At 34.3% G+C, this 13,769-nt stretch overlaps 1 protein-coding gene across 1 annotated transcript in view; it reads right to left on the bottom strand.

Moving 5' to 3' along the window:
• LOC118530348 (glutamate decarboxylase 1-like) overlaps positions 1-13,769 on the bottom strand; it is a 42,609-nt gene that overhangs the window by 12,224 nt on the left and 16,616 nt on the right. Inside the window, exons 4-9 of the mRNA XM_078060484.1 lie at positions 7,264-7,379; positions 5,590-5,669; positions 2,861-2,915; positions 2,228-2,344; positions 1,184-1,248; positions 1,003-1,081 (exon numbers count right to left, since the gene is read on the bottom strand). Coding sequence (XP_077916610.1) covers positions 1,003-1,081; positions 1,184-1,248; positions 2,228-2,344; positions 2,861-2,915; positions 5,590-5,669; positions 7,264-7,379 — 512 coding nt within the window. The remainder of the gene's footprint in view (positions 1-1,002; positions 1,082-1,183; positions 1,249-2,227; positions 2,345-2,860; positions 2,916-5,589; positions 5,670-7,263; positions 7,380-13,769) is intronic.

Here is a 13,769-nt window from a genome sequence, read left to right on the forward strand (position 1 = left end):
TGGCAAGATTTCATTTTTATGGCTGAAAGAGAGAGGCAAACCAAGAAATACACTCTTAACCCTAGAGAACAAACTGATGGTTACCAGAGGGGAGGTGGTGGGAGGGATGGGGGAAATAGGTGATGGGGATTAAGGAGGGCACTTGTGATAAGCACAATATATTGTACACCTGAAACTAATATTACACTGTATGTTAACTACACTAGAATTTAAATACTATTTAAAAATAATTCAAATAAATTTTTTTAAAAAAGAGTAAGTTAAGGCAACTTGTAGTAAGAATACCGACACTTTATTTTTATATCCAAACTCTTTAGATTGCTGGTGAGTAAGAGAGAAAGAAAATAAAGCTGTAACTGATACTACATAAAATGCATTTGCATTTCTGACAATGACATGGAGATAAGAATTCCTAAGTTGAACCTCATCATTGTATCCCTCCTTGGAGGAGATCATGGGCTTATCTCTCTGTGTAGCATTGCGTTTACTATTGATGGAGATAAAATACACAAATGAATAAGCATATAATGATTTCATACAACCCATAAATTTGTGCTTTCTATGCTAAAAATATATTGCAGTTACTCATAGTTATCTACACTTAAAATAAGCGACATTTTTGGCCCTACACTCTGAAATAACAAATGGCCTGTGGGCCAAATTTGATCCCTAAGAGACATTTTGTTCGTTCATGGTGTTTTTAATAAGTGGGGCATGAATGATCAGGTTTTTTATAGACCTCATCACCGCCCACTGTGTCATCCCAGATCTTATCCACACATGGAGTTACCACCTGTGCTTACAGTCATTTGGTTTTGTGGCACCTCAATGACCCAGTGGCTACTTAAAGATCAAGGGGGAAGATCAGTTTAGGAGGGCAAATTGTCCTGCACTGTGCTAATTCAATGAGGCCATAATTATTTTGATTTTTAACATTCACAAAGAAGCTAGTCTTTACCAAGACATCCATCACAGCACTACTTAAAAATAGAAATCATTTACTTTGTCCCGGATCAGGATAGCAGAGCACTGAAGGGGGACACCCATGAGTTTATGTGGATTCCAGGTCACAGAGTTGGCCCTAGGTGATAAAACAGCTCCAATCAGTGCTCACAGTCTAATGAAAGAGAACAGAAGCCTAAACAGGTAATTTTGCTTTCACAAGCAATGGCGCAGGTCTTACCTTTCAATGCCGCTGAGTTTATGGGAGTGGTTTCTGGACAGCAACAATCCACCTCCCCAGGCTGCCTACAGGTACAAAAGATATGTGCTCTTCTATTAATTCTTTCTTTTTAAATAGCATCGGCCACTTTTTCCCATGTTAAATTATTTCAAAATTTGATGAACCTTTAATTGCTGTGTTAGATAATTATAAACTTGACTATCATTATACTACTTATAAGAACAATGCATTTTAAAATTTCCTCCTATGAATTCTCATTGCCTATTTGTGACACGGTAAAGTTTTAGGTTTCTAATTAATTCAAACACCTTTTGTATAATTTCCAGAGACAGATAAAAAAGTTGGCATCAAATTTGGCAATACCACAGAAAAATTAGCATCTCTCCCATGTTGTATAATTTTAAATTTGTCTAACTCTTACCAAAGCTGAAGCAAGTTTTGCCCAAAGTCATTGTACTAAATTAATAGCATCAAAAATTGTGATTTCCTTAATAGGTATTAATTTTAAAATGTTTATTAGAGTAATGGCCTAAATCTTCTTTTGATTTAAAATCAGGTTTAAGGGGCATCTGGGTGGCTCAGTTGGTTAAGTGCTCGATTCTTGATTTTGGCTCAGGTCATGATCTCAGGGTCCTGGGATTGAGCCCCGCATCAGGCTCTGCACTCAGCATAGAGTCAGCTTGAGATTTTCTTCCTCTCCCTCTAACCCTTCCCCTGCTCACACGAGAGTGCTCTCTCTCTCTCAAATAAATAAAAATAAATAAATAGATAAATAGATAAATAAATAAAATCAGATTTAACTATTTCGTCAAATTTATTTTCTAAATTGTTGGTTGAAGAGAGGTTTGGGCTCTTTTACAATACTTGATACATTTGTAGCTCTTTCCAGGCTAATATATTAAGTCTATTTTATTCATTATAAAAATTAATTTCCAGAGAAACTTTCACCTGGCCTGCAATGTCAATGAAGCGATTTTAAGGACTGCTCATAGGATACATTTTTTAAAGGGGAAGTTATGAGTCAGACTAAAGGAGGTGACTTACGTCCACGTGCATCCAGAGGCTGTGTGTCTCACAAATATCAGCGATGTCGTGGAAAGGGTCACAGGCCCCAAACACTGTGGCGCCAGCTGTGGATGTGACACAGGAAGGGGTCTGGCCCTGGTGATGACACAAGCTGAGTTGTGGGCAGAGCCTCAGGAAGTGCACAGGAACAGTCCTGTCACTTCACCACTGCACTCCTGGGCACCAGGAAGCTGGATGACTTGGACACGAACACTAAGTACCTTATAATTTCAAATATTCTGAGGTACCTCCAGGACTGGAAGAAGTAGTGTAACCATAGCAGGAACTCATATCACTGCCTCTGAGTTTCAGTTATTATATTTCTCTCCAAATTTATTTTCGCAAAATAATACCACAAAAATGGAGATGACCAAATTCCTTTATGTAGTCCATGTCCTGATAACTTTTCATTGGATATCTGACAGAAAATTATGAGAGAAATACTGCAATGTTAACTTAATTATTTCAGTTTAATTTTATAAGGAATTTCCCACACTTAGGGATTATTTTATTTCTCTTAGCAATTACCTTACCAGTTGTTTTTCACTAATGAAAATAGGTAAAGAAAATAAAAATGAATTTACGTGTTAAGTATGGAGCTATAGAACATACCTTTGTTTTAGCTTGTAATATATTTTTCTCTAACTCATCTGGAATCATCTTTCCCCTTAAAAATACAAATACACATTGATTTATCATGAGTGAATATGCATACCAATTCTACCAATGAGAAGAATAAATGATATGCAAGACTAAAAAAAATTAGTTTTTAGTGTCTCCCTAAGGCATTTATATGTGTGTAAACACATATTAGGTAAATGTTCAGTTCCCAAAAACCAATGGTAAATATCATGTTGAATTAAAGAATGTTCAGTGTGCTATTCGGTCATCTTAAAATTTGTATTACTTACGCTTTCTAAGAAAGACACAGAATTATAATCTTTCTTTCAAGTGATTAAACTTCAATTTATTTTATTTTATTTTTTAAAGATATTATTTGTTTATTTATTTATTTATTTGTCAGAGAGAGAGAGCACAAGCAGGGAGAGCAGCAGGCAGAGGAGAGGGAGAAGCAGGCTCCCCAATGAGCAAGGAGTCCCAGGACCCTGAGGTCATGACCTGAGCCAAAGGCAGATGCTTAACTGACTGAGCCACCCAGACATCCCTAAACTTCAATTTAAAGTAAAGACCTCTTCTCTGGCACATACCCTCACCCTGACCCTGGCTGTAACCCTGAACCTAACCCTAGATCTGGGGGGAAAAAAAGGAGAAGATATGGTATATATACACAATGGACTATTACTCAGCCATATAAAAGAATGAAATCCTACCATTTGCAAAGACATGGATGGAGCTAGAGGGTATTATGCTAAGCAAAATAAGTCAGTCAGAGAAAGACAAATACCATATGATTTCACTCATATGTGGAATTTAGGAAACAAAACAAATGAGCAAATGGGGAGAGAGGCAAACCATGAAACAGACTTTCAACTCTAGAGAACAAACAGGTGGTTTCCAGAGGAGAGGTGGGTGGGAGATGGATGAAATAGGTGATGAGGAGTAAGGTGGGTACTAGTCATGAGGAGCACTGGGTGTTGTATGGAACTGTTGAATCACTATATTGTACACCTAAAACTAGTATCACATTGTATGTTAAGTAACTGGAATTTAAATAAAAACTTAAAAAATAAAAAGTAAAAGCCTCTTGACATCAAGGTATAAAAATCAGGTATCCAATTGCAGAGGGAGGAAAAAGGGTGGCAAATTTCAGATGGCCTTCACATTTCTTCACAGCAAATATCTGAGAAAAAAAAGTCAGTACTTTTCTACTCAGTCTGGGTATCAGACTGAAACCCAGCATGCCTATTGATGATTCACTAGAAGCATTCCTACTAACGTCAGGAATAAGATCAGGATGCTCACTACCATCAGTACTATAGCATTTTTCTCTGAAGAAATTATCTATTATTTAAATGTATGATAGAAAGAAAGAAAGGAAAGAAAAGAGAAGAAAAAAGAAAAGAAGAAAAAAACCTAATGGGAGTACATATGGCTATATACCAGAAATACCTAAAATTATGTGTTAAAAAGCTTTTGAAAATAACAAGAATGTTGAGCAACTGGGTGCTTACAAGAGTAAATCATATTCTTATTTTTAAAAACTAATTGTTGTGAATAAATAATAGAATATCCCATTCATAATAATAAAAAAGATGTAAAGTATCTTGGGTGGGGGTGATTCTCAGGAAATGCACCCAGAATATATAAAGAAAATCAAACAAACAAACAAAAAAAAATCAAACAACTTGTAATAAAGTACTGAATAATAAACTAATAAAACACATTTGCAAGATATTTTATATTCATTTACTTTATATTTCAGAATTTCTAAATACATAAAGATTCCTTACCAGCCAATTAACAAATAATAACAACCAATAAAAAATGAGCAAAGAACATGAACAGACAAATCATGGTAATATACAATTGGCTGGTCAGAATTTTCAATGATAAAAGTATGGATAATATTTGGGGTTAGCATTGTAGTTAAGAGCATCAATTATCTCAAAAATGTTTGAAGGGCAAATAAAAAATCTTTATGAAATTGTAAATCCAGACATTCTTTGAATCAATAATTCAGTTTCTAGTAATTCATGTGAGATATTCAAACAGACTCTCGAATATTTTTATACAATTATATTCATTTAATCATTGTTCTTAAACACTAATATCTAGCAGGAAACCCGTAATTGTCTTTTAAAATAAGATTTATGAAATTCCGTTACATTTATAAAATGGAAAACTCTGAAGTAATTAAAAAAGAATAAAGTCTGCATGAATTCATGGGATAAGATTTCTAAAACATATTCTAAACAAAAAAAACTATGAAAGCAAGTTACAGAATACACATAGAATTGATGTGTAAGTTTGATATGAATAAAAATGATCCTCAAAATATATGTAATATTTGTCATATTATTTATTTCTGAAACCTGGTATTCAAGGAAAATGGAAATACATTTTTACTTTGTAGATTGCTAAAGCAATTGAGTTTTTATCTACAAATATTATTACATTTTCATGTGTATTTATTATGCATATAATTCAATATATTTAAAACAGTGAAGATCTGAGACAGTCCCACTCATATAAGACTGTATTTAGTAAAGAAATTTTAAGAATAGGATAGGATAACTTTGGCACTTCTTATCATACTAATGGCAGTTAAAATTTATTGAAATTGGGAGAGTATTCTTGCTAAAAATTGGAATAGGAAATAGGATTTTAATCTACGAAGCATAATGGTAATAATGATTTTTAAGAATGTGTTAGAAACATACCTTTCATCACATTTTACTTCAATTACATTGTCAGTTCCAATACCAAGGACTGCTGCAGCGTTTTTTACTGAATAATGACCCTTGGACAAAAATGAAAATAGGAAGGGCATTCATTTCTCTGCATTTCATGATCATTTACACGAGTGCATTTGGGGGCATAAACACGTAGCTTTGAATGGGTTTGCGCATGTATACGTACATCTATATACACACGTACGGGTCTCAAGGCATATTTCCAGGCCCTCATGGTGACCTTTGTTCAGATGAAGGAGGTTGTGACACCTTATTTAGAAGGCACCATCACACAGCTCTTCACATGCAGTGGGGGTTTGAATATTCTAGTTCTCCATATACATAGGAAGTCATGTCACTTATAAATCTAGTAATAATATTCTCCAGTGGTAAAATCCTTACATGTTCCAGACAGTTGTAACTCTTGCATTACAGATATCTGTATTTATATCTATATCTATATTTTTTTAAGGCGTAAGGCTTGGAGAAATGCATTGATTCTTCTGATGCCTGCAATTCTGAATTTTGGCTTTGACATCAACTTTGATTTCTTGCCTTTTAGATAACTATTCCCTTGTATCATTCTGCCTGGTGTAAATAATATCAGTAAGATGGAGGTATTAAGAGCTCAAGATCTAAACTTGGACCTGGTTATTTTTAGTTGCCAGGAAAAGACCAGATATATGAAAGAAAAAAATGCAGAAATTTAAAACCCTAACTATGATTCATTTCAATGGAGAACGCACCAATTAAATAGGAAATGATATTTTTAATCTACATTATGGAAATTCAGCATATTTACTCATTCTATGCAAAAGTTATATGTCAAATGATGAAAATCTATATACATTTGTAAACGAGCATCTTAAGTTATATAAGTTTTATAGTAAATGACATTAATTATGCAGCAGTGGTCTCCAACTTGATAATATGCCTATATATAATGCCAATTTGAGTTTGGTCATAGAAACATATTACAAACACAGAGACATTTCAAAGAAAACCCTGTGTTTAGAGGCACTTTCAGGTGGAATTCTCAAACTGGAACGACTATTACATTTTAATATCACAAATATTGCTGAGGTGGAAAAGAAAAATGTGACCAGATTTATTAAAGGGATGCATCGATTTTTAAAAAAGAAGCATTGATGCCGTATACAAGATTGGAACACTAAAACAAGAGGAGACGTCAGTGGATACATTGTCAATATCAGAAACATTTGGCTGAGGACCTAGTCTATAAAAATATGCCTTTCTCTTTAACTGATTCCTTTGATCCTCACTGGAAAAATAAAACATCAATCACATTCTTCTCTACATTCAATGATAAAGCAAATCATTAACTCTTTACAATTTTTATGGCTTGATATTTTTTTTTGGTAAAGATAGCACAATGCTTTATATTTATAATCACATTTTTTGTCAGTTTCTCATATTTTGAAATTAAATTTTAATCCTGAATTATCTGTATTGCTAATCTCTAGAACCTATATTGACTGGAAAGTTGTTTTTTCTCTTTCTAATATCAATATGCAGACCCAGACACAGAGATTACTGAATCTACGTATTGTTAGAGTGAAGCTAATATTCTGACTTCCAATTACTTTACAGTTTATCCCAGAAGGCTCTTAAAAGTTGGAAAAATCTAGACTTGATACTTACTTGTTCGGAAACAAATAACACAACACACGGGAGTGCGGTCATGCCTTGTCTTTTTATCTCTGGATATTGCTTATAACGGGCTACTAACACACCATAGAGGTTGGATATACTTCCACCTATGCAAAAGAAATAGTAACATTAACTTAATTTCAACAATCAGAAATGTTCATTGAAATCATGACAATCTGAGAGCTTTCTGAAACTAAAATGGTGCCAAATCACCAACATTATTTTATTTTTTTATTTAAAGATTGTATTTATTTATTAGAGATTTTTGTATATTTTTGTATATTTTTGTATAGTTTATTTGGCAGCTTAATACATTTATTAGAAGTTGTGTCTTGGGGCACCTGGCTGGCTCAGTCAGTAGAGCATGTGACTCTTGATCTTGGGGTTGTGAATTCAAGCCCCAAGTTGGGTATAGAGCTTACATTAAAGAAAAAAAAGAAGTTCTGTTTTGATGTGGGAGGGGAAGTACCAAATGTACATTCAATACTGCCCGTAAGGAAGTTACAACTTAGCAGAAAAGTGAGTAATGGACAGAAAAGTGTCATATTTTAATAAGGGAAAAAGTGCTACATTTATAACAAGGATGATAATCATAGATTCTAGAAGAGACATGGGACAGGGTGGTACAGGAAGGTGCCATCAAGGTGCTCTGTGAACATTTAGCAGGAGACAAACATGGAAGTCCTCTCTAAAGAGGACAATATGTGAGCTAAAACATGTAGGATTAGTATGATTTAACTACGTGCTGAGAGAAGAGACGTATTCAAGGAAGAATCAAACAAATGCACAGGATATTGAGATGTCAATTGAAGAAATAAGAGAAAACCACAGTATAGGACAGCCCAGAAAACCAACAGGGAGAAGTAATCCTGGGGAGGTGGGAAGGGCACATGAATGTGTTTGGTGCTTATCCTTAGAGCAAAAGAAATAAGAGATAACCAGAGAAGGGTTTGAGATATGCAGTGACATGACTGTGTTTTCCTTATGGTTGTAGAAACAATGGTGAAGGGATGGTGGTTGAATGTAATACATATATTAGTAAAACTCTGAGCAAGAGCTGTTTATCATCTTTGAGATTAACAGATTATAGAAAAGGAACATATGCCTTCTGAGAAATTTTCCAAAGTGCATTCTAATTTAAATACATGAAATTGAGGGGCTCCTGGGTTGGTTAAGTGTCTACCTTCCACTCAGGCCATGATCCTGGAGTCCTGGGTTCGAGCCCACGTTGGGCTCCCTGCTCAGTGGGGAGTCTGCTTCTCCCTCTCTCTCTGCCCCTCCCTCTGTTCCTTCTCTCTCTCTCTCTCTCTTGCTCTCTCTCAAATAAATAAATAAAATCTTTTTAAAAATGCATGAAATTGATAGTGATGATGGCACTATATTATACAAATACACAAAATGATACAGAATTATAAGGGGGTAGAAAATGTCATTGAAACTGAGAGATTTAATAATGATAATAATTTATAGGCATTGAGACTTTAGTCTGAGGCACAATCTGTTCTAAACCTTAATGAGCATTAACTCATTTAGTTGTTCCCAAACTCTATGAAGTAGTTTATTAGTTAAAACCATATATGGCTGCTTTAACAGAAACAAAAATAGTAACTTAAGCCAATTAGAAGATTTATTGCTCTCCTACATAGAATTCTAAACTGGTAAATGGCTCAGGGCAGTTGTATTATTCTGTCCATGAGGTCATCCAAAGACCAGGGTTCCTTCTATCTTGTGACTCTCCCATCCCCTAGACCAGTGCTCTCTGAGATATATATGTAAGGAATAACATGTGTAATTTTTAATTTTCTATTAATCACATTAAAAAAAATAGAAACAGGTGAAATTATGTTTAAAAATTCATTCAGTTTAACCTATTATATACAAAATATTATAATTCAAACATGCATTGCATCTCAATTAGATGTTAAGTGGATGTTTAATTACATGTTAATTGGGAAATAGTCCATATTTACATTTCATAAAAGCTTCATTTGAAAAAAAACAGATAAAAAAAGATTAATTTATGTGTGTTTCAAACATACTTAAAAAGTTCTTTGAGGGGCGCCTGGGTGGCTCAGTCATTTAAGTGGCTGCCTTCAGCTCAGGTCGTGACCTCCGGGTCCTGGGATTGAGCCCTGCATCGGGCTCCCTGCTCAGCAGGGAGTCTGCTTCTCCCTCTCTCTCTCCCCCAGCTCATGCTCTCTCTCCCTTTCTCTCTCTCTTTCAAGTAAATAAATAAAAATTTTTTAAAAGTTCTTTGATAACTAGAGTATCAGTTTTTAAATTTGAATTCATTAAAGCCAAATAAAAAAATTAATTTCTTCAGTTACCCTAACCACATTTTAAGTGCTGACCAGCCGCATGAGGCTGGTAACCACTGCACTGGACAGCACAGGTCAAAGCTGTTGCTTTCACCCACTTTTCATTCACAAAGCTAGCTCGTTAGCACTGTATCTGAATTCTAAACCAAGGAATGGGGGAAAGGGAAACAAGAGAAATTAGACCATCACTTAAGGTGTGATCTAGAACTTGTGCACATCTTATTGGCCAGAACTTACTCACATGACCAGAGAGCTGACATGGCCACACAGAGCTGCTAGGAGGTTAGGATAGAAACTATAGTCTCCTGCTGGATGGACATTGTCCCTGCTAACACTTTGTATATAAGGGAGGAAAGAGGTGAGCAGAGAAGAGGAGGTTTAGCGTTACTAATACAAAGATGAGATGGATATTGGGAAGCATTAACAATCTACGCCATGTGCTGATACTATGGCACTCATTTTCAGATAAGGAAAGGGAAGCACAAAAAGGTTATGCACCTTGCCCACATTTGTGCACCTATTAGCTACCAAAGTGGAAAAAATTATATTTGGACCATGATATAAAAAATGTTTGGTATTTCAGCATGTTAAACATACAAGATTGTGACAATTGTTACCTAATATTTTCTTATCTCTTAACTTACCTATGTCGATACTCTAGATACTTTAGATTGTATAAACTTTGAAGGTGAGAAAAAGTATAATTCAATTCCTTATACACTTTCACAGTGCTTAATATCATGTAATCTTTTACACATTTATATGATGTGTAGTCACACTGTAATATCCAAAGAAGGGTTCCATCATTCCCTTCACCTAGGTCATATTTATTAGCCTTTCTTTCCACATAATTTCTGATTATATGGGTTCAAAGAGAAAGATAAATTTCAAGATAGAGTAAACAGGTAAAGCTGTGGGACAGAAAGACATGATAACTCGATAAACACCCAGAGACATTGATACGTGTTTACTTTGTGTGGTTTGACTTCATCTGTTTTTGTAAATCACTGATGTCTTCTGGGAAAATTTCTTTTCATCTCTGAGAAATTGTTTTCAACAATACCATGAACCATGATATTCTAAATACACAAAGTACAGAGAAAATCTCTCATGCTTTCATCCTTTTACATTCATGTGATTCTTTCATTTCACCTTCATTTTCCCATAAGCACTTGCAAACTTATTGTTTATACATATTGAAAGGAGAAAAGATCACAATCGTATAATATACTCGAAACCATATATTGTTCTTTGTAGTTATTGTGGATAACTACAGGATATCTTTCTTTTATTAGCTTGATCTTTAAAGTTGAAAAAAAGAGTTTTGTTTTGTTTTTGTAAATCACCATTTGCATTATACAGATATATAATTCTAACAAAATATCCACAGTATAGAAACCTACAGAAAACTTAAGAGAGTTTGCCCAACAAAATACAAGTAGCAACTGTCAGGGCAGAGTTTTGACCCCAGACCAAAAACTAGATCTTCCAACCTTAATCTCTTCATTTTGCTGAAACAACATAACATACTAACTATTCCTGCCTACCTAGTGACTTAGTAAATAGACCCTGTGATGTTATCAAAATTTGAAATTGTTTTCAAGTAATGTATGCTTTTACTTGAACACAAAATATTAACATGTAAAGCAACACCGATTCTTTGCTTTCAACATTAATTCTTTCAATTATCTGAGTTTGTTGAGGCCTTTCTAAATGGCTCCCTACAATGAGGGCATTGAATTGCCATTCGTATCTCCACATCCTATTTGTTGACACATGTAATTTATATTTTTTCTCAAAAGCTCCCACATTTTCTCAAAGCCTGCATTATGAAGAATGATTTTTTTTTAAGATTTGCTTATTTATTTTAGAGAGAGAGTATGGGAGCAGGGGGAAGGGCAAAAGGAGAGGGAGAGAAGCAGACTCCCTGCTGAGTGCAGAGCCCAACGTGGGGCTCAATCCCATGAACCTGAGATCATGACCTGAGCTGAAACCAAGCATCAGACGCTTAACCGACTGAGCCAGCCAGGTGCCCCGAAGAATGATTTTAGAATATGGACCAATAGGGACAAATAATTCCAAGTTGAATCTCACAGGTTTTAATATAATCTGGCCTGAACCAGATCTGTAACATCTATGCTAACTGACTTATAGCAGCCTTGGAAAATCAAGGCAAACCTCAAGTTATCCATTTTGTAAACCATAAAACAGCTAAATAGCACCTACTTCATTATGAATAGTAGTTATTCGGAGACAACTTAATCCAGTAGCTGAATGAAATACATATGGAACAACTGGTAATTAAACCAACTAACTTTTTGATATTTTTAGGAATTAAGGGTTATTAGTATTTATCAGGTTATATAATCTGGAATCAATCAGTCCCTTCCATCCAGGCCAAATCACCAAAGTTTGAACTGAAGATACTATGAAGATTGCAAACAAGAAATAAAAGAAAAAAATTAAAAATAGACATTAGGGAAGTGAAAAAATTATCAATCTCAAAAGAATCAAGGAATGGCATGTAAATATGACTTTAATAAACTCTTCAAATTTTAATAATTCACAAATTAATTGATAATACATTATTAGTATTTTGAAAATTAAAATTATAAAGTTATTGCCTATTAGACTGGACAAAGAGAATGATTTCTTACTTTAAAAAATAGCCCTAGGAAAAAAGGTTGATCTAGACCTAATAGTGCTTAAAAACAAGGATCCTTAAAAGGATAATGGTGACCCACAAGTAAATTAACTACCTAACAAAACTCGACATTCTTTGAAGGATGACATCTAAATTCAAAATAACAAAAAATTCACAAAGTCCAGCATGCAATAGAAATTATAAAACATACAAAGAAGTAGAAAAAAATGTGACTTGCAACCAAGAAAAAAATCAGTGAATAGAAACAGAACCAGAAACGACAGAGATGATGAAATAAGCAGGTAAAGACTTTTAAAAAATCTGCTACAAATATATTCAAGGATTTAAAGAAGACATGCACATAATAAAAAGATAAATGGAGATAATAAAACTAAATTAAATAGAGTTTCTAGGGCTGAAAAAAAATAACTGAAATGAAAAATTCACTAGCTTGGCCTAATAGAAGATTAGAGGTTATAGGAAAAAAACATAAGACTAATGGATTTGAAGAAAGGGCAATAAAAACTATCGAAACTGAAGCACAGGGAGAAAAAATGCTGGAAAAATATGACCAGAATCTAGTGATGTGTGCAGCAAGATAATGTAATTTAATATATCCTTAACTTGAGTTCCAGAAAGAGAGGAGATGCAGAAAAATATGTGAAGAAATAATGGCTAAAAAAATTTCCACATTTGATCAACATTGTAAACACACAGATCCCAGAATGCTCTACAAATCCCAAGGTGAATAAACAGAAAGAAAACCATACCCTGAATACATATATCAAATTGCTCAAAGCAGCTATTTAAAAAAATTTAAAACAGCCAAGAAAAGATTTATTATGTACAGGGGACTAATGTTAATAAAAAAAAATAATGACTAGATTTCTCATCAGAAATAGTGTAAGTCAGAAAGCAATGAAAAGACTTCTTTAGGGGTGCCTGGGTGGCTCAGTCAGTTAGGATCTGACTCTTGGTTTCAGCTCAGGTCATGATCTCAGGGTCCTGAGATTGAGCCCTGTGTCGGGCTCTGCACTCAGCTCGGAGTCTGCTTGAGAGTCTCTCTCTCTCCCCCTCTGCTCCTCCCTCCACTTGCGCTATAAATAAACAAACAAACAAATAAATAAGACTTCTTTAAAGTACTGAAAGAAAACAAGCAGACATTGTGTCACATTCTCCATCACAAACAAAGGGGACTTTGTTGACAGTACCCACAAGATACATTAAGGAGTTTTTCAAGCTAAAAAAAAAAAAAAAAAAAATGAAAAAAAGATTTTTAAAAAACTTGGCTCTACACAAAGGAATGAAGAATGTTAGAAATGATAAATATGTGAGTAAAGGCATTTTTCTTATTTTAAGTTTTTTAAAAAACAATTGTTTAAAGCAAAATATATATGTACACACACACACACACACACATATATATAACTATTTTCCTCAGATGCAACAGAGAAAACCAGTAATATAAGAATGTAAGGGCAAGGAGTACTTGTTGGATTTGGCAGTATAGAGAATATTGTTTGTCCTTGTGGAAA

The sequence above is a fragment of the Halichoerus grypus genome, chromosome 13, assembly GCF_964656455.1.
Source record: "Halichoerus grypus chromosome 13, mHalGry1.hap1.1, whole genome shotgun sequence".
Taxonomy (NCBI): domain Eukaryota; kingdom Metazoa; phylum Chordata; class Mammalia; order Carnivora; family Phocidae; genus Halichoerus; species Halichoerus grypus.